Genomic DNA, 21891 nt, shown 5'->3' with positions numbered 1-21891 from the left:
TGGGGAGGTGGTGCTACCTGTTAAAATCTAATGAACAAAATAAACTAACGAACAAAATGGAACCGGAAGCATGGGTACATGGAGCAGATTGGCTGGTGCCTGAGGTGGCTGGATCAGGAAGGTGAAGGGATTAGCTAAAGAACATGTATGCACAGCCCCTGGACATGGACAATAGTGTGGTGACGGCCAAGGGAGGGGGAGGTGGGAGTGGGTGGAGGTTGGCCAAGGGGGCGGAAAACGGGGACAGTTGCAATAATTTCAACATTAAACAATTTTAATAAACAAAACAAAAAGCTCGTGTGAAAAACCAGCATCCGTTGCTATGGGTGAGGGCGCTGAGATGACCAGGGCATGCACTTGGGAACCGTGGGTCCATGTCTGCCTCCTGTTTTGGTCCTGGCCTTCGCAGCAGAGTCGACAAACCCTCTCTGTAAAGGGCCTGAGAGTAAGTACCTTGGCATCTTGCACATGATTTTTAAAGCTTTCTGTGCTGAGCATCGGGAGCAGAAAGCACACAGGCAGCAGTCCCTGGCTTCCCGTGGCATCCTTCACATTCGCGGGACGGTCCCCGCTGCTGTGACTTCCTGGCTCTTACACCCAAAGTGGAGCTCAGGTTTGTGTTTCTTCTGATCCGGAGCTGGACAGCACGTTGAGATGAGCCCGGAGCACGAGAAGGAAGGAAGAGACTTGATTCTCGGTCATTCCCAGGCTTTCTCGTACTGGGAAGCGGTTTTCTTTCTTTGTTGTGAGTCAGATGGCCTATGCACATTGCAGACATTTGTTCATCTTGTTAGCTTCTTAGATGCTATTTTGGTTTCTTGGGGCTGTAATCAAGCTTAAAAAATCTGTTTTCTGGTTTTTGTGTTGCGGGTTTGAAAAAACCCTCCACAAAACAACACAAAAACAGATCAGAAACAGGCGCAGACCGAGGGTAAGCTGACCTGCTCACCCAGAAATCTCCCCTACAGACTCAAGAATTAGCCAATGAGAGTGTTCTGGTGGGAAGTTTTATTTCCCGGAAAAACCAAACACCTTTAGTTCAGTTCTTACAAGGCTCTCTTCGAATGTTTGTGAAACCTGCAAGTACAACATGTTTGTTTTATTAGTTTTTTTTACAAAAACCTTTTCCGTGGCTTTGTTGACCAAAAATAGGCAATTATAAATCACTTTGCATGGCAAAAAGACCCTTTTCTTTTTCTTTTTCGGGCCAGTTCATCAGTAAGGTTGGGGAAATGACCATATTCCTTTTGACTCCTTTTTGTTTGTTTTTTAAATGAATCTTCTAGTAAGATGTTTATTTAAAAGACATTGGCTTTAAATAGAAGGAATTCTCTCTGAGAAGCCCAGCAACCTTCACTGATGTTCTCCTGATGGTGTGGTGGCCCCTGGAGCCCGCGCCTCAGGAGATGGGCGCTGTGTCCCGCAATGCTTGTGACCTTCGCTGAGTGAGAGAGGGCAAAGCAGGCGGTGCTAATTACGACTCTTTATGGCACAATTCTACTTCGAAGGTTTTGAAAAAAATGAATATTTTTTTCTTCTGAAGTTTTTAAAAATAAAAGACGTTCTTATGAAATACGTTAGTCCTATCACATTTTCTAGTGTGGTTTGATATCAAATAGGACCAGATATGCTTTCTTCCATTCTTGTGGCTTATCCAGAAATAGTTCTTGGTGTTTTCAGAGCAGAGGTCTGGGGGTACATGCAGAGTCATGGGGAGACGCCTGCCGAGAGCAGTGTGTGCTCACTGAGATGGGGAGGACTCGGTATTTGGGGTGAATGTTGTGTCCCTGTTCCCTCCCCATCGAATGCTCTGCCCGTTGATCTTTGCATGGCCCCCTTCTTCTTGTCCAGGTCACAGCTTGTAAGTCACTTCCTCTGAAGTCCTTCCCCGTGTGCCCACTTTGTCTGAATTAGTTGTCCAGCTCCTTTTTGGCACATCACTCAGGTTTAACTCTTTTCATGGCTTATACCACAGGCTGATATTGTAATTGTCAATTTATTAATTTTCCTCAACTCCACCAACAGCTGGACCATGGTATCAGTTAGCTCCTGCTGCCTGGAGAGCAGCCCGGCACTCAGTACCTCACACTCACTTATGGTTTCTGATGGCTGATGGAAAGTTTGTCTGATGTGGGCAGGGTCAGCCCTGACTGATGGCGTAAGACAGCCAGCCGCTCATATCCTAGATGGGCAGCCGGGGCCTCTCCGTGTGGTTTCTCGTCCTGGCAGCCAGGAAGGGCCTGCTCCAATGTGCAAGTACTTTTCAAGCCTCTACTGACATCGCATTTGCTCATGTTCCATCGGCCAAAGCAATTCATCTGGACAAGCCCAGACTCACTGGAAGAGGACATAGACCCCACTTGGTGGGAGGCCGAAAGGAACATGTGGCCACTGATAATGTCCCCAGGGAAAGTCGGTTGTTTTGTTCACCTCGTGTGCCTGTGCCGTGGAGCAGGCATTGGCAGGGCCCAGAGTGTAAATATTTTTAGTCTGAAGGCCATATGGTCTCTGCTGCAGCTACTCTGACATGATGGCGTGAGGATAGCCACAAATGACCCATAAACCAGTGGGTGTGGTTGTGTAGAACGTTCTTTAAAAAACAGGTGGCCATGGACTTGGCATCCGCTGTAGTTTGTGGATCTCGAGCTTAGAGTGTCGCCTGTCACGTAGTGCTCAGTGAGTAGTTGTAGGACCAACAAAAGAACCGAACTTTTGGTCACAGTCCTGCATCCACTGCAGCTGTGCAGACACCACAGGGTGCACTGCACTACAGGTTGACACTAGGCACCTGGAGTCCGTATCAAACCACAGGTTGAAGACTGTTCTCCACAGGACTGCCCTCGCTTCTGACACCAGCCACGCTTCGGGGTCCTTAGGCCACCCTCACTTCTGATCGACTGGCTATAAATCTGGGGGTTCCCATAAACCCTTTGGGTTCAATAATTTGCTGTAACATCTCACAGAACTAAAACACGGCTGCAATACGTTGCGGGTCCCGAGCCTATTGATGGTACCCCCTCATTTAGGAACGCGCACTGCACACACATTCCCGTAGGGAGCTCCATAGACATCCTCCCACCAGGGCCCCTGCTTATGGCTTGACTGGCTCTCATGGTTCTTATTGTGATCACAGGACACACTTCAAAATGAACCACCAGGGGACTTTGAGGAACAGATCTGTTACTCACAGGTCCTGGAGGGTACATGGTACGCCCAGGCCAGGGGTGGCAGAGAGCAAGGGGGGTGGGACCTGGGGCTCTGCCTATAATAAGTCTGAGGGTGAAGCATCTGCCGTTTCCTGGTTCTCTCTCTCTTTTTTTTTTTTTTAATATATTTTATTGATTTTTTACAGAGAGGAAGGGAGAGGGATAGAGAGTTAGAAACATCAATGAGAGAGAAACATCAATCAGCTGCCTCCTGCACACTCCCTACTGGGGATGTGCCTGCAACCAAGGTACATGCCCTTGACCGGAATCGAACCTGGGACCCTTGAGTCCGCAGGCCGACGCTCTATCTACTGAGCCAAACCAGTTAGGGCCCTGGTTCTCTTTTTATTGTCGAATTTAAAGCATAAGAACAGGAGTTGGGTCCAGGAAGGGGGAAGCACGGTCACCCAAGTAGTCAGGTATCTGGTGACCCAGGGCTTTCTGCAAGAAGGGCCTTCACGGGTGGAAGGAGCCTGATTCCCTCACCGGTGGTTTTACTGCTCACTGCATCATAGGCTGGCGTTGTGCTTATTCAAGATGGATGTCCCCTGAAGCGGATGCCTCAGCAATCAAAGCTTAATGTGCGCATACCCTACCTGTACCTGTGGTTACAGCGTTGTCATTAGGGTGCTGGCAGGGTGAGGTCTGGTGACTCCAGGAGTCCCCTGTCTCCACAGGGTAGAATGAGATCCTGTCTCCATGCGGTTCAGTGAGTCCCCTGGGGCTGGAGCACAGCAGGAGCCCTGCCGTTGGGGGGAGAAGCGTTAGTCCCCTGGTAATGCCGGGACCTGCTGCCGCAGGGAAGGGGATAAGCCTGCCGTTGTGGGTAGTGGCTTTTACCTGGGCCGTCTGGTCTCTTCCCTCAGGGGTCAGTGTCTGAGACATTATGGCTTCCAGTCCCTGGTTGCGGTGCTATTGGGCGTCAGTGGTGAAGCTGAGGGGTGCTGCTCAGCACCCTCGATGCTCAGGACGGCCCTCACAACGGAGCGTTCTCGGGCCTCGGCTGCTAGCAGTGCTGTGGGTGTCCCTTGGGACCCTGTGCAACTGCGTCTGCCGTGTGGAGGGGGGTCCTGTGTACCCTGACCCTCTGCCTTTGCTTTTTACTCAGCTTGATGTGCACTCCGTGTCTGGGCCCCTGTCCCAAGGTCTGCCACGTCCTGGAAGGTCAGAAGATCATCGACTCAGTGACAGCTGCCCAGGAGCTTCGAGGATGCACCGTCATCAACGGGAGCCTCACCATCAACATCCGTGGGGGCAGTGAGTGCAGGGGCTGTCCCGCTGGGGTCCACGGTCCCTGGCGGTGGAGAAGGGAAATGGTCTAGACTTTGCTTCCTGCTTCCTCGGCGGTTTTAAGACTATCTTGAGTCAGTTGTTACCAGACCTGTAATTCAAAGCTCATCTGGTCCCACTCTCCCTGCGGAGATTCTGATTTTCCGCATTCGTAGCTGGGACATCAGGAATTTGCAATTTTAACAAACGGCAACCTTCCCTATTGCAGGTCTGAGGACTGTGTTTCCAGAAATACCGTCACAGGCAAAAAGGCATTCCTTTGTTTACGTGTTCAGCAAACATTTGTGGAATATTTAGTGAACGGGGCAAAGTCTGTGCATGATGGGTCTTGCCAATAAGCAGATCAGTTTATGATATAAACTCAGGCAGTGGTCCCACTATGCGGGGAAGCAAAGTGTGGCAGTGGAGGGAGTGGGATGGTACCCTTTTCTTATAAAGCGCCATATAATAAATTTATTCAGCTTGGCAGACCAGAGGGTATCTATTACAAGTCCTCAACTCTGCCCTTGTAGAGAACATGTGAACAAATGGATGTGGCTCTGTGCCTATAAAACTTTATTTACAAAGCAGACTGGGTTTGGCCAGTGGACTGGAGTTTGCAAACCTCTGAAGCGGAGTAAGAGGTTGCTATTTTAGAAGGGTTTCTGGTCAGAGGAGCCATGCTTTGAGTTGGTAATAGCGCGAACCAAGCTAATAGATGGGAGAGTGACATTCTGGGCAAAGGAGGCAGCCAGGCAAAGTCCGCGTGTGCATGGTCTGCTGATGGGAGGGTGTGGAGGCCCAGGTGCCTGAAGTAGTGGGAGCAAGGTAGGAGATGAGACACAAAGCAGCAGTCACTTACTTAGGGATTTGCTGACCCCGTAGTAAGGACTTTGGATTGTATTTTAATTAAGTATGATTCATTTGGAGCAGGATATGTCAAAGTCATTTTCAGGTTGTAATTTAACTCCTTCCTATGAGAAATTATAGGAAGATTAAAAGATTTCTATAAAACTCACTGGGTATTTTCTCTTTTCCTTAGACAACCTGGCAGCTGAGCTTGAGGCCAACCTCGGCCTCATTGAGGAAATTTCAGGGTATCTGAAAATCCGCCGTTCCTACGCTCTAGTGTCACTTTCCTTCTTCCGGAAGTTACGTCTGATTCAGGGGGATACCTTGGAAGTTGGGTATGTGGGCCTGATTCTGTGTCTATGGCCTGAGCACTAACTAGGAAGTGTGTGAGTTATAAAAAGTTAGGGGTTTTTGCCAAGACATGGGAACAACCTGAGTATCTATCTGCAGATGAATAATAAAGAAAATGTGGAATGTGCATTTATATATGCAGGGAGTATTATTCAGTCATATTATTCATAAAAAGAATGAGATGCCGCCATTTGTGACAACAGGGATGGACCTAGAGGGCATTATGCTAAGCGAAGTACGTCAGACAGAGAAAGATAAATACTGGATGATCTCACTTATATATAGAATCTTAAAAAAACAAAAACAACAACAACCCAAGATCATAGCTAGAGAGAACAGATTGGTGGTTGCCAGAGGCATTGGGGGGAGGATGGGCAAAATGGATGAAGGATGGGCAAAAGGTACGAACTTCCAGTTACAAATTAAGTCCTGGGTATCTAATGTGCAGCATAGTGACTGCAGTTAACAATACTGTATTATATATTTGAAAGATGCTAAGAGAGTGGATTTTAAAAGTTCTCATCACAAGAAAAAATATTTCTTAACTATGTGAGGTGATGGATGTTAACTAAACTTAGTGTGATAATCATTTTGCAACATGTAAATGTCACATTATTATAAAATACACCTAAAACTGATGTTAGATGTCAATTGTATCTCAATAAAACTGGGGGAAGAATAGAAGCACTCAATGACGTATACATTATATTAGTTTCAGGTATACACCATAATGATTCAATATTTGTATATATTCTGAAATGATCACCACAATAAGTCTGTTTCACATCCATCACCATACATAGCTACAAAAAAGTGTTTTTCCTTTGTGATGAAAACCTTTAAGATCTGTTCATTTGGCAGCTTTCAAATATTCAATGCAGTGTTGCTCACCACAGTTCACTCTACTGTAACTTAGGGGTTTTTAAAGCCAGAAAAACATCTACTAGGAGAAAGTGCCTGGAGAACCTTGAGAGAGAGCAATGTGTGTTGGAACATGTCTGAAGACCCAGCCAAGGAAAGTGGTACCCATTCTACAGTCATTCTTGGAAGTCACAGGGGTACAGCCTAACGTTGTGCCCTCCCAGGGCGCCACCTGCAATGACACGGTGTCTCGCCATCTGGGCTTCACTGTGAGTTGGCGTGCAAGCCTGACCAGGACCCTTCAACTGCTGCCTCCGGGGCCTTCTCATGTCCCGGTTCCATTCATACTGATTTCACCTGTTCCTTAATGAAATCTTATCTCCTCTGGCCTATAGAATTCTACTTCCCCAAGATATTCTGCTGGCCTCCTGGATTTTCTTCCTTATTTCTTGGATTTCCTACCCTTGAGTTTGCGCTGATCCCACTTCAGTTAGTAAAATAATAGAAATCCAGACTAGCCACGTTTCATGCAGATTGAGATGGACTTGTGAACAAGAAGTCTGAGGAAGGCCGTCCAACAATGTCATCAAGGACCCAGGCCTCTTCCATCTTTATGTGATCATGGTCACAGAATGGCTGCCTTACATCTGTAGAACTGACAGGGAAAAGGGAAAGGGACAAAGATATATGACAATTGAGAATGTCTCTTTCAAAACATTGTCTGGAACCTCCCACATTCTCACCCCCAACATTGAATTCTGTTTATATCTCCTTGGCCACAATTGAGTCGTGTGGCTGCTTCTAACTGCAAGGGAGTGGGAAAGCGAATATTTACCTTTTCCAGTCTGTATAGTAGAGGAAGGCACAGGAAGAGGGGGATGTGAATGGTTTCAAGAAACCAATCCATAGAATTGTTTAGATTACGTTCTGGAATCACTCACCAGCACCTGTTGATTTTTCTGCCATACAACTGCTTTTTTGTTGAAGTTCAGACCTTTATTTGGATTATTCCAATGATCCTAAGCTGGGCATCCTAGAACTAGACCAGTGCTGTCCAACAGAAATATAATGCAAGTCACATGTGACTTCAGGTGTTCTAGTAGCCACATTTAAAAACGTTAAAAGAAATAGGTAAAATGAATTTTAACAATGTATTTTACTTAACCCATTACATCTAAAATGCCATTTCAACTTGGAACCAATATAAAATATTATAAAGAAGATCTTTTATACTCTCTTATTTTGCATGCTGTGTGTTTTACTCCCAGTACAGTTCAGAATGGCCACATGTCAGGTGCTCAGCAGCCAGAGGTGGCTAATGTCTTCTGTATCGGACAGCACAGACCTGGATGCTTTCGTTCTCTCATTCATTATGTGCAGGTGGCCCATGGGCACAGGTCTAATCAAGTTACTGAGTTGTTATGAAACCTTCAGTGGCTCCTCTCTGCCGACCCAATAAGGTCACATGATCTTAGTCTTGGTTTGGTATCCAGGATACTAGAGGGTTTGAGCTGCTGCAGCTCTCCAGTGACAGAGCAGGCTACTTTGCTCTTCTGTGGGCCCAGCTCAGGTGCCTTTGTCTTTTTAGTCTTTCCCGTCTGTGAAACCCATATCTCAATCCATTGTAGTCTTACTCTCCTCCCCACAAGATGGAGTTCAGATACCTTCCTGGCCATGAACACTTCCTCCAATTCCCTTGGCCCTCCTACCCCCCATTTTATACTTACTAAGTACGTGCCAAGCAAATGGTTAGGGCTGGGTATGTACTGCTGGGCAAGATCAACTCCAGCCATGGCCCCACCATCTTGTAGTTGGAGATTACAAGCCGATGAATGACTAGGTGTGTGTGTTTCCATAGGAACTACTCTTTCTATGCCTTGGACAACCAGAACCTAAGGCAGCTATGGGACTGGAGCAAACACAACCTCACCATAACTCGGGGGAAACTCTTCTTCCACTATAATCCCAAACTCTGCTTGTCGGAAATTCACAAGATGGAAGAAATTTCAGGAACCAAGGGACGCCAGGAGAGGACCGACATTGCCCTGAAGACTAATGGGGACCAGGCGTCCTGTAAGTGGTGATGGCCCGGTACTTCCAGCCTGTGGACCAGATGGTGTGGCTTCCTTCCCTTCACCTACCACACTGGCCCCCAGGGATTAGTACTGCCTCCCCTGTGAGCTTACACAACTCTGTGTGCGATAGGCTTTCTGAAATACTGAGGACAGGTGTTGTCTCTGTACCAGATACAGTGCCTGATACTGGAAGATGTTACATAAACATTGAATGAATGAATGAATGAATAATACCTCCTTATATATGGCCTTGGATCAAATGTTACGACAGGCCCTGCAGTTGCTACAGCTGGAGACTGTCAGCTGACTGCACTCCTGTGATAGGCTCTCTCTTGAAGGAGTATCTGAGCATTGAGCTGCCAAGGCTTCTGTAATACTGTCACTCGGAGTTGATTCTTTACAGAAGAATGTGGTCCACACTGTGGGAATTCTGAGGATGAAGAGTGAGGTTGGGGTGGAGCTTAAGGGAAGACTTGCATTCCAAGCAAAGGAAATTACTCTCTCCAAGATATTGGAGAGTCAAGAAATTGTCTGTCCAAGGTATAGTGATCTAAACTCACTTGGCATGTGCTCATTTGCACTAGAGTTACATCTTCTGTCATGTCAGGCTTAATTTTGTGCATGTCAAAATTGTGTCAGGACTCTTAACTATTGTCCAATTTTCCTTCTCACATTGGTGCCAGCTGCTATTTTTCAGTTGAACATCTGGCCAGGTAATTGGCTGGCAGTATGGGCCAACTGCCACGACCAGTTCTTGCCCTCACATACTGGGAGACACATGTGGGAGCAAGACCTGTCCATGGAACAGCAGGTTGACATCTCCTTTTCATCTCCTTTTCATGGACAGTCTTGGGAGTGTAGGATCACCGCTTTATGCTGAAACAAATGATGAAATATTGATATTGTTGTGTGTTTTTTTAATAAACTTTTCTAGGTGAAAATGAATTACTTAAATTTTCTTACATCCGGACATCTTCTGACAAGATCATGCTGAAATGGGAGCCGTACTGGCCCCCTGACTTCCGAGACCTCCTGGGGTTCATGCTCTTCTACAAAGAGGCGTAAGTATAAAGTAAAAACGTGGATATTGCATATGTGCTCATTGTTCCCCTCTGAGGCTGCTCTATGTTGTCTTCCCACTTGTGGAATAAACTTGTGGAAAAGCCAGAAACTGAAGCAGATAGGTTTCATTTGGGGTCCAGATTGGCCAATCTCTAATAGCAATTATTTTAATTTGCCCTTTATATGTACATCTCACCAGATTTCTTCAGTGAAAGGTCACTCAGTGTACTTAATAGTTTTTTTTAATTTTATTTTTTACCTATTTTGTATTTCTCCATCATTTAAAACATTGGGGGAGGGAAATCCAAGGTGGCAGTGGAGTAGGTGGATGTTACACTTACCTCCTCTTAGGACTAAAAACTAGAATTACAACTAAAATATAGAGCAATCAGCCTCAATAATCAACTGAAGACTAGCTGAAGAAAAGTCTTATAACCAAGGATTTTTAGAAAAAGCCACATCAAGACTGGTAGGAAGGGCAGAGACACAAAAAGGGCTGGTCCTGCTCCCCTAGGCAGTGGCTGAAATTTTGGGGGGATATCTCAGCCGCTAACATCCCCCCTAAAAGCATGGGGTCTCAACCCCAATCTGGGCTCTCCGGGCCAGAGCGTTACAGCTGGGAAGAGGTGCCCATATAACATATGGCTGTGAAAATTAGGGAATCTGTCTGCCAGGGAGAGATGGGAGTCTGCTAGAGACACAGGCACCTTCTTAAAAGCCCAATGCACAAATCTTGTTCTCAGCCACTCACCCTGTGCTCTAGTGGAAGGAGGGTGGAGCAGATGAGAATCTCCTAAGGAGAGACTGGGGTTTGTGGCTCTGGAGAGAGAGAGATGAAGGGACAGCTGCCAGGATTCCTATGCTGAGTCCATCTCCCACACCACAGATGCCATCTTTCTTATATGGCATTACCCTGGGGGAATGCAATGAGACCACCCTCTGGGCTCCCAGTTGTCCCACCCTGTGTAGCATGGGTCCTGCTGAGGAGTAGCTGCCTGGGCTTGGGTGTAGAAGTCCAGGCAAACTCAGTGGCTTTCCGTGACTGAGTTGTGTAGCTTTGGAGTGGAGGCCATTCCACCCACTTTCTGGTGAACCTGACTGGAGGCACCTCCCCTGCAGGAGAGATCCACTAGCCCCACCCTCCTGACTCTGGTGGGATTGAGTTGCATGGCCTTACAGTGAGGGCCACTCCCACCACCTTCCCCCAAACCTGACTGACAGCTCCTCCTCATGGGAGATCCACTAGACCTATCCTCCTGCTGTGATTGGATGGATTCTGGGACAGACTGAGTTGTGTAGCTTTAGTACAGAGACCATTTTTCTTTACATGCTCAACTGGTGCAAAGCCCTCCCTTCACAGGGCCAAATCTTGCTCTTTTTGGACCTGATAAACTCTGCTGGCCTTACTCTGATGACTCCCTTGACCACGCCCCATCACAAATGTGTGTGAGCACCCAGTGGGTGGCAGGTAGACTTTCTATACACTGGGACATTTGCTGAGTGGCCTCAGACCCAGCATTAGCACTGAGTTTGAACCTGTATCAATCTGGCAAAAACCAGTCACCCCTACCTGGCAATTGAACCTGCCTTGTCCAATTGGAGTACTGCCAGTGGCTCTTTCAGTGATTGAGCCTAACAGGCAGCTGACAGGCAGCAGTGGATCTCAGGGTGCGCTGGGACTTTTGTGGACCTTTTCCTGGGCCTGGAACTTGTGAAAACCAGCCATAGTGCACAGCTTGTTTCTACCTGTGCACAGCCAGGTTCAGCAGAGGCAGCCACTACTGTAGATCACTTTGAAACTTCAAACAGGTTGCCCAGGGATAGTCAAAGGCAGCATCTGACATTGGACTGTGCCAGAGTTACTCCTTAGAGGCCCCAGAACCAACACTCCCACTGGCCAGCTTTAGGCAACATCAGAGCAAGATCTAGTAAGATTCACAAGTTGCATATCCAAAGGAAGATCTTGGCAGGCACCAGACCCTGCAGAGGAGAATTCAGCTCTGTGTAGTCAGCACCTGCACAAAGCTCATACACTGTGGTTGGGATTGATCCTCACAGTCAGCCAGTCTCAGGACTGACCCCACCTATGAACGGGCCAATAGCAGTCAAGACTCAATTATAAGAGAAGGGCCCACATAACTCTCACAGGAGTCATTCCTGCAACACCCAGATCAGATGATCAAGAAGACTGCACATTGCAGTCCTGCAGGACATATACTGCATAAGTCCACCCTACCAAGACTGAGAGTTATAGCAGATCTACCTAATGCATAGAAACAACAGTAAGAGGCAGCTAAAATGGGAAAACAACAAAACAAGCCCCAAATGAAAGAACAGGAGAAATCTTCAGAAAAAGAGCTAAATGAAGTGGAGACAAGCAATTGATGACATACAGAGTTCCAAAGAATGGTTATAAGGATGCTCAAGGAACTTAGAATTATAAGAGCAAAGGAATATAGAAACCATTAAAAAGATCTGGTCAGAAATGAAGAATACAATATCCAAAATGAAGAATACACTAGAAGGAATAAACATTAGGTTGGATGAAGTAGGGGATCAAATCAGCGATTTGTAGACAAGGTAGCAGAAAACATCCAGAGTGGCAAAATGAAAAAAGAATTTTAAAAAGTGGGAATAGTTTAAGGCAGTGGTCGGCAAACTCATTAGTCAACAGAGCCAAATATCAGCAGTACAACGATTGAAATTTCTTTTGAGAGCCAAATTTTTTAAACTTAAACTATATAGGTAGGTACATTGTTATTAACTTAATTAAGGTACTCCTAAGCTGGCCTTTGCTAAAAACGTCCTTAATCTGATTGAGGTACGTTCGCTGAGGTCGACCCCTTCCAACTCTCCCATCCACACTCGTCTTGTATACTTGTTTCAGATGTGTGGATGGGAGAGTTGGAGGGGGTCGACCTCAGCGAACAATCGCCCGACCGACCGACCGACGCCCCCCCACTTCTTCTAACGCCACTTCTTCAAAATAGACTCGCCCAGGCCGAAAACCGACTTCTGCGCATGGGCCACGAAGTTTCAATCGCACTGTACGTGTGCGCCCGCACGTGGTATTTTGTGGAAGAGCCACACTCAAGGGGCCAAAGAGCTGCATGTGGCTCGCGAGCCGCGGTTTGCCGACCACTGGTTTAAGGTACCTTTGGGACAGTATGAAGCCTACCAATATCCACTTCATAAGGGTACCAGAAGGAGAATAGAGAGAGCAAGGGATTGAAAACCTTTTTGAAGAACTGACAGAAAAATTCCCTAACCTAGTAAAGGAAAAAGACACACAAGTTCAAGAAGTACAGAGGGTCCCAAACAAGATGAATGCAAAGAGGCCCACACCAAGACATATCATAATTAAAATGGCAGAGGTTAAAACCAAAGAGAGAATCTTAAAAGCAGCAACTGAAAAACAGTTACCTGTTGTAAACAGTTACAACAGAGCTCCCGTAAGACTGTCAGTTGATTTCTCAACAGAAATATTTCAGACTAGAAGGGATTGGCATGAAATATTCAAAGTGATGAAAAGCGGGAATCAAGTACAACCAAGACTGCTATACGGAGCAAGGCTATCATTTAAAACTGAAGGAGAAATAAAGAGCTTCCCAGGAAGAAAAAGCTGAAGGACTTAATTTCCACAAAACCTGCATTATAGGAAATGTTAAAGGGTCTTCTAGAACAGTGGATGCCAACCGGTGGTCCACAGACCATTGGTGGTCCGTGAGGTCCGAAAGGTTGGCAACCACTATTCTAGAAGGAGGAGGAGGGGGAGGAGAAGAAGAAGAAATAATAGAGAAACAGAGGCATAAAGAATAATAACAATAAATACATACCTATCAATAATCACTTTAAGTATAAATTGTTTAAATGCTCCAATCAAAAGACATAGGGTAGATGAATGGATAGGAAAAAAGGACCCATATATATGATGTCTACAGAGAACCACCTCAGAATGAAAGATACACATAGACTAAAAGTAAAGGGATGGAAAAAGGTATTTCATGCAAATGGAAATGAAAAAAAAGAAAAAAGCTGGGTAGCAATATTATATCTGACAAAATAGACTTTAAAACAAAGACTAGAATAAAAGGTAAAGAAGGATACTACATAATGATAAACTGGGCAGTCTAACAAGAAGATATAACCCCTGTAAAAATTTTGTACCCAACCTAGGAACATGTAAATATATTAAGCAAACCTTGATGGACATATAAAGAGAGAGATTGACAATAACATAGTTATGGTAGGGGTTTTTAACACCCAATTGACTACAATGGATAGAAGTTCCAGGCAGAAACTTAAGGAAACAGTGGCCTTAAATGGCACACTAGATCAGATGGATTTAATTGATACCTTCAGAGCATTTCACCCCAAAGCCAAAGAATATACATTTTCAAGTGCACATGGAACATTTCCTAGGATAGACCACATGTTAGGACACAAAACAAGTCCCAATAAGTTTAAGGAGATTGAAATAATGTCAAGCATTTTCTCTTACCATAATAGCATGAAACTAGAAATAACAAGAAAAAAACTGGAAAACACATAAAGACATGGAGGCTAAATAATAAGTTACTAAACAATGAATGAGTTAACATTTAGATTAAGGAAGAAGTCAAAAGATACCTTGAAACAAATGAAAGAAAACACAACAACCCAAAATTCTGGGACACAGAACAAACAGGTTTAAATGGGAAATTGATAGCATTTCAGGCCTACTCAAGAAACAAGTAAAATCTCTAATAGTCTTACCTTACACTTAAAGGAACTAGACAAGGAACAATAGCAGAGCCCAGAGTGAGTAGAAGAAAGGAAATAATAAAGATTAGAGCAGAAATAAACAAAATAGAGTCTAAAAAATAATATAAAAGATCCATGAAACAAGATATTTTTCCTTGAAAAGATAAACAAGATTGACAAACCTTTAACCAGACTCATCAAGGAAAAAAGATAGAAGACCCAAATAGTAGTAAATATAATCAGAAATGAAAAAGGAGAAGTAACAGCTGACAGCACAGAAATACAAAGGGTTGTAAGAAAATATTACAAACAACTATATGCCAACAAAATTGGACAGTGTGGATGAAATGAATAAATTACTAGAAACATACAATCTTCCAAAACTAAGTCAGTCTGAATCAGAAAATCAGAATAGACAGATTGGAACTACGAAATTAAAGTAGTAATCGAAAACCTCCCAACAAACAAAACTCCTGGCTCAGATGGCTTCACAGGAGAATTTTACCAATCATTCAAATAAGAACTAACACCTATCCTTCTCAAACTATTCGAAAAATTTCAAGAGAAAGTCTCCCAAGCTCATTTTATGAGGTCGACAGTATCTTAATTTTAAAACCAGATACTCTACAAAGAAATAAACGTATAGGCCAATATCCCTGATGAACATAGATTCTGAAATCACCAACAAAATATTAGCAAACCAAATTCAGCTATACATTAAAAAGATCATACACCATGCTTGAGTGGTATTTATTTCAGAGATATAAGGTTGTTACAATATGCACCAATGAATAAATGTGATGACTACAGAAAAAAAGGGAAGATAAATCACATGATCATATCAATAGATGCAGGAAAAGCATTTGATAAAATCTAGCATTCGTTTATGATGAAAACTCTCAGCAAAGTAGGAATAGATGGAACATACCACAACGTTATAAAGGCCATATATGGCAAGCCCATAGCCAACGCCACAAGACAGGGATGTCCACTTTTACCACTCTTATTTGATAATAGTACTGAAAGTCCTATTCATGGCAATCAGACAAGAAGAGGAAATTAAAAGGCATCTAAATTGGAAAGAAGTAAAACTCATTTTCAGATGACATAATATTGTATGTGGAGAACTCTAAATATTCCACCAAAAAAACTACTAGAACTGATAAATGAATTCAGTAAAGTAGATGGTACAAAATATCCAGAAATGAGTTAAATTTTTATATACCAATATTGAACTATCAGAAATGGAAGCTAAGAAAACAATCCCATTTACAATTGCATCAAGAAAAATAAGATACCTAGGAATAAATTTAACCACATATGTAGTAGATCTGTACTTGGAAAATTATAAGACACTGTACTAAAAAATCAAAGAAGGCACAAATAAACAAGCATACCCCATGCTCAGGGGTAGGAAGAATAAACATCATTAAAATGTCCATACTATGCAAAGCAATGTATAGCAATTCCTGTCAAGATACCAATGTTGTATTTCATAGAACTAGAACAAATATTCCAAAAATTAAATGGAACCACAAAAGACCCCAAATAGCCACAGGAATCTTCAGAAAGAAGAACAAATTTGGAGGTATCAAATTACCTTATATCAAACTATACTACAAGGCTATAGTAATCAAAACATCATGGTACTGGCATAACAACAGACATTTAGGTCAGTGGAATAGAATAGAGAGCTCAGAAATAAAAATTTACACCTTTTTGATCAGTGAATATTTTGCAAAGGAGGTGAGGTAAAGATAGTCTAAAAATGGTTTTGGGAAAATTAGACAGATACTTGCAAAAAAAAATGAAACTAGATCATCTTACACCATACATGAGAATAAACTCAAAATGGATTAAAGACTTAAATGTAAGTCACAAAACCATAAAAATCCTAGAAGAAAACACTGGTCTCGCCCTAACCGGTTTGGCTCAGTGGATAGAGCGTCGGCCTGCGGACTCAAGGGTCCCAGGTTCCATTCCAGTCAAGGGCATGTATCTTGGTTGCGGGCACATCCCCAGTGGGGAGAGTGCAGGGGGCAGCTGATCGCTGTTTCTCTCTCATCGATGTTTCTAACTCTCTATCCCTCTCCCTTCCTCTCTGTGGAAAATCAATAAAATATATTCTTTAAAAAAACAACAACACAGGTCTTAAAAGCTACGACTGTTCTTGTAGGAATCTTTTTTTCTGATATATTTCCTCAGATAAGGGAAAGAAAAGAAAAAATAAACAATAGGTACTACATCACAGAAAAGCAAACCAACAAAAGGAAAAGAAAGCCCAGTGAATGGGAGAACATATTCATTAATGATATATCTAATAAGGGGTTAATAGCCAACATTTATAAAGAATTCGTGGAACTTAACACCAAAAAACAATTAGGAATGGCAAAGGACCTGAATAGACACCTCTCCAAAGAGGGCATACAGATGGCCTATAGATATATAGAAAAAGTGCTCATCAGAGAAATGCAAATTAAGACCACAAGGAATAACACCTCAGAACTATCAGAATGGTCCATCATGGATGGACTTGGAGAATATTGTGCTAAGTGAAATAACCCAGAGAAAAGCAACTACCGTATGATTGATTTCACTTGTATATGGAACCCAAAGAACAAAATAAACAGGCAAAATAGAAATAGACTCATAGATACAGAGGACAGATTGACAGCTGTCAGAGGGGAGAGGGTTGGGGAAATGGGTGAAACCATTGAAGGGATTAAGCAAAAACCCCAAAACTGGGAGACACAGTCATCAGTGTTGTGATCACCAGAGGAAAAGGGGTTGGGGAGAGGTTGAAGAGGGAAAATGGAGAATAAATGGTGATGGAAGGAGACTTGACTTGGGGTGGTCAATACACAGTAGAATATATAGATAATGTATTGTAGAACTGTACATCTGAAACCTATGTAACTTTATTAACCAATGTCACCCCAATAAATTCAATAAAAAATAAAATGAAAATGTTACAGTGCTTCAGAGGACAGGATCACGGACAATTGACTTGACACATAGGTCGGAAAGGGCTTCCCTGGGGCAGTGGGGATGGACTGAAATATGAGGGAAGGGCCAGGGGAGTAGCAACTGCAAGAACTCGACGGGGCGGGGTGGGGGGGTGTCACGTTTGAAGAAGTGACAGATGTAAAAAGGAGGAAAGTGAGTCATGGTGGGAGAACAGACTGGTGGGGGGGCGGTAATGAAGGACAGTCTTTACATGGTCTTGTTGAATCGCAAGCATTTGACCTTTATTAAAACCATTGAAGAGGGGGTGGGGGGGGAATGCGGGGAAAGTACCTAACATAATATTGACCATTTAAACTAATTTGAAGCATCCAGCTCAGTGGCATTGTGTACATTAATGATGTTGTGCAACCATCCATCTCAAGAATTTTCTATCTTCCCAAACTGAAATTCTGTCCGTAGTAAACAACACCTAATTTCAAGTATACAGCTGTGCTGAGATTTTAAAAAGATAATGGAAGTGGTGATAGTGTTAATATCAATATTAGCTTCATTTCTCAAGATTATGTGGCATAATCTTGTGAGCTGAGAAGTTGCATACATTCTCTTATGTAATCTTATAAAGGAGCTGCTGATAGTATTATCACTATTGTTATCAGGAAACAATATTAATTACTATTTATTAAATATTATCAAAGATTATTTAATATTTACTGCTATAATTACATATGTAATATTACACATACTATATAATAAAGTTAAATACAGTATATCATGTAATTGTATAATATTAAAGTATTAAATATTATTTATCACTATTATTAAATACTATTACTATTGAGAAATCAGGGGAGGTGGCTGCTTTCTCTTAGGCCGTTTCTGTGTCATTTTTCCTTGTGCATGAGGGTGTTGGTCAGGAGGATGCAACCCTATAGTCTGGCTGCATCTCTGTGGTCCTCAGAGTGAGCTGAAAATGGTAACCGTCTTCTCTTCCACCGTGACAGCCCTTACCGGAATGTGACGGAGTTTGATGGGCAGGATGCGTGTGGATCCAACAGCTGGACGGTGGTGGACATTGACCCGCCTCCGAGGTCCACTGACCCCAAGTCACAGGCCCATCCTGGGTGGCTGATGCGGAGTCTCAAGCCCTGGACTCAGTATGCCATCTTCGTGAAGACCTTGGTCACCTTTTCTGATGAACGCCGCACATACGGGGCCAAGAGCGATATCATCTATATCCAGACAAATGCCACCAGTAAGTATATTGTGTGACTTAGGAATTTGTGGGGGAGTCAGGCGTCTTGCCTTTAATATGACGACATTGTATGAAGTTCGTGTTCGTTGCGTAAATGGATGGATGAGTGCTCACATGCTGTGCATGATCTGTGGTAGCGATGGACTCTGATTATGTCCCTCCTGTCCTGGGTGAGCATGCCACGTGTCTCCAGTTTTCTCGGATGTTAAATAGCACTGCAGCGAACACCTTCATGGTTCGTCTAACCTGTGGATCCCCTCACACCCAGCCTGCAGCTCGCACCCTCCTCACAGTGAACCTGTGTCCTTTCACCTTTCCAGATCCTTCCGTCCCCTTGGATCCCATCTCGGTTTCTAACTCTTCATCCCAGATTATCTTGAAGTGGAAGCCTCCCTCCGACCCCAACGGCAACATCACACACTACCTGGTTTTCTGGGAGAGGCAGGAGGAAGACAGTGAGCTGTATGAGCTGGATTATTGCCTCAAAGGTGAGTGCAGGCCGAGTGTGGGAGCGGCAGGTTTCACACGCATCTGATCCACTCTCTTCCACGCCCGGGGAAATATCTCTCCTCTTCCTTTTCCCAGTGTGTGCACAGGAGCAGACTTGCACACACACTCTGTTCCTCATACGGAAACACACACATTTCTAAACATCACGACATGAGTACACACTCTGAAGTCTCCTGTGGAAACCAGATATTTCCATGTCTTGGCACCACTTCCCTCTGGAATTCTCTCCTCCTTCCCCCGTCTTCTTCCACGCTTCTCTTCCGTCCCACACCCTGTCCCGATGGGGAAGCAGCTGTTACCCACAGGAGACTTCCCTGCTGGAGTACAGCCGTTGAGTGTGCTGCGAGGTGGTTGACAAAGTCAGGGAAGGATTTCGGCCCTTAACTTTAGACCCTTATGTTTGAAAGACCTGAGACAGCAGGAGCAACCATCTATTTCCTCCTGTACTTTCTGTTAGACATTTATACTGATGATGATTTTTTTTAAGTTTTTAATCTTATTTATTTAATGGGCTTCCATCTATCTACAAAAAAAATATTTGAAGCCTCAAACTAGTTTGTATAAATTAGTTTAAGGTTATTTTAAAAGTAGGTTTTAGAAGACCCTATCAAACTGGAGAAACAGGTCATGTTTTTCTTTAATTGGTTTTTGTTTGTATTTATTTTTCTTTAGATTTTGGGGGAATAGTGATATCCTCAGTCTTTGACCTTGGGCTGCTGGTGAGGCGTGGTTGAGGCCAGGAGCTCTTGGTAGGCTCTTAGCTGGACCTCCAACCTGCTATGGGCTGTGGGCCAGTCACTGAGCTTGTCACCAGCTGCCTTATTTTCGGGAGAAGGGGCAAAAGGCCAGATGGTCTCTGGGAGCTGTCCCAGTGGTAGGGTCATGGGCTATATGTGTGCCTGTGACCTCATTCCCTGCCTGAGCCACGGGTTGCAAACGTTATTTATCTCCTCGACTGCTTTATATAACTCGAGAGCAAGCAGCCGTGGGCTCAGCTGCGAGCTGTTGGCCCTGCATTCGAGCAGCTGAACCCGGCAGCAGGGCAGTCAAAGCTCTCCTTTTTTTTTTTTTTTTTTTTTAAGAGCAACAGCTTTAATTATTTAATTCATTTTACTTTTTATTCTGGAAGTCTAAATATATCATTACAATTGTGACTATTTAAATGGGGTTTGATTTCTAATGATCCCAAAGTTTATATAATTAAAAGGAACTTTCTAAGGACAGATAGTGTACGATTCCACTCGTAGGAGGTCCCTAGAGGAGTCAGATCCATAGAGACAGAGTAGGTGCAGGAGCCAGGGGCTGGGGAGCCGGAGGGGAGGGGAGGGGCTTCGTATTTAATGGAAACAGAGTTTCAGTCGGGGAAGGTGAGAAAGTTCTGGAGATGGAGGGTGGTGGTGATTACATGATAATGTGAATGTACTAATGCCGCTGAACTCTACTCTTAAAAATGATTAAGGTGGTAAGTTTTACGTTATGTGTATTTTACCATAATTTTAAAAACCCAATGCAAGCACAAATATATAAACTTACTAACACAATATAAATAAATATACTAACCATAACCAGTAGTAGCTTCCTATTAGTACCACTAGTGGTTTTTTTTTTTAGCTTTTTGAGGTATAATTGACAATTAAATTGTATGATATTTAAAGTGTACATTGTGTTGATTTGATACACACACACACACACACACACACACACACACACTGTGAAAGGACTCCTCCCATCTGCTTAATTAACATCCATCACCTCACACATTGATCTTTTTTTCTTTTTGGTGAGAACATTTAGAACATATGTTAACTCTCTTAGCATATTTAAATTATACAACACAGTCTTATCAACTATGTGGCTTTTTATTGTGGTAAAATACACATAACATAAAATTTACTCTCCTAACCATGTTAAATGTCAGTTCAGTAGCATTAACTGCATTCACACTGTTGAGCAACCGTCACCACCCTCCATCTCCAGAACTTTCTCACCTTCCCGAACTGACACTGTCTCCATTAAACACGAACTCCTCGGGTCCCTCCCCCAGCCCCTGGCTCCCACAGTCTCCTCTGGGTCTCTATACATTGGGCTGTCCTGGGTGTGTCATTTTGCTTTACAGTCACAGAAAACCATGGGACACCACGTGTCATGAGTGTGTGCTGGAAAGGGAACAGGTGTCAGCCTGCACCTGATCAAAAGTCCCTGCCCCTCCAGAAAATTGTCAGGAACCCACCCCGACCCCGTCACTAAGGAAATCCAGTTTTTTCCTGCCCATAGTGCCATGACTGGCCCTCTAACAGTTACCCAGCCAGGTTATTCCATGCCTATTAATAAACATAAGAAGCATTTTTAAGAGTCCCCTGCAGGTTTTAAAGCTGTGTGAGTACTTGGGCTTCCGAGGGGATACCCACCATTCACAGAAAGGTACTTAGAGCTCATTGTCCATGGGATGCATTGAAGCGGAGAGGAGGGATGGAGCTTCCTTTGCTCAGTAGACACTAGCAGCATGGAAGGCTGGTGGCAGGAAAGGGGACTCAAAGGGACTGTCCTGAATTTTGCCCGTAAGGAGTAGTGTGCATTCTCAAGGTTGTACCAGAGTGTGGCTGTGCGATTGGACTCAGGGGTCAAGACAGAAAACAGCTTTGTATTATTAACACTGCTCCAATGAGAAGTTATTTTGTTTTTTTCATTCCCTTTTCTAAGCTTATTTTAAAACTAGAGGCCCGGTGCATGAAATTCGTGCGGG

General features: G+C 43.8%; 1 protein-coding gene across 4 annotated transcripts in view; it reads left to right on the top strand.

Moving 5' to 3' along the window:
• Positions 1–21891, top strand: part of INSR (insulin receptor) — a 152916-nt gene that overhangs the window by 88285 nt on the left and 42740 nt on the right. For all 4 annotated transcript variants that reach the window (XM_005864901.2, XM_005864900.2, XM_005864899.2 and 1 more), the window contains exons 3-8: positions 4315–4463; positions 5518–5662; positions 8398–8612; positions 9549–9675; positions 18388–18638; positions 18959–19126. In XM_005864901.2, coding sequence (XP_005864963.1) covers positions 4315–4463; positions 5518–5662; positions 8398–8612; positions 9549–9675; positions 18388–18638; positions 18959–19126 — 1055 coding nt within the window. The remainder of the gene's footprint in view (positions 1–4314; positions 4464–5517; positions 5663–8397; positions 8613–9548; positions 9676–18387; positions 18639–18958; positions 19127–21891) is intronic.

The sequence above is a fragment of the Myotis brandtii genome, unplaced genomic scaffold (assembly GCF_000412655.1).
Source record: "Myotis brandtii unplaced genomic scaffold, ASM41265v1 scaffold193, whole genome shotgun sequence".
NCBI classification, from domain to species: Eukaryota; Metazoa; Chordata; class Mammalia; order Chiroptera; family Vespertilionidae; genus Myotis; species Myotis brandtii.
This window is presented reverse-complemented; position numbering and strand designations above follow the sequence as displayed.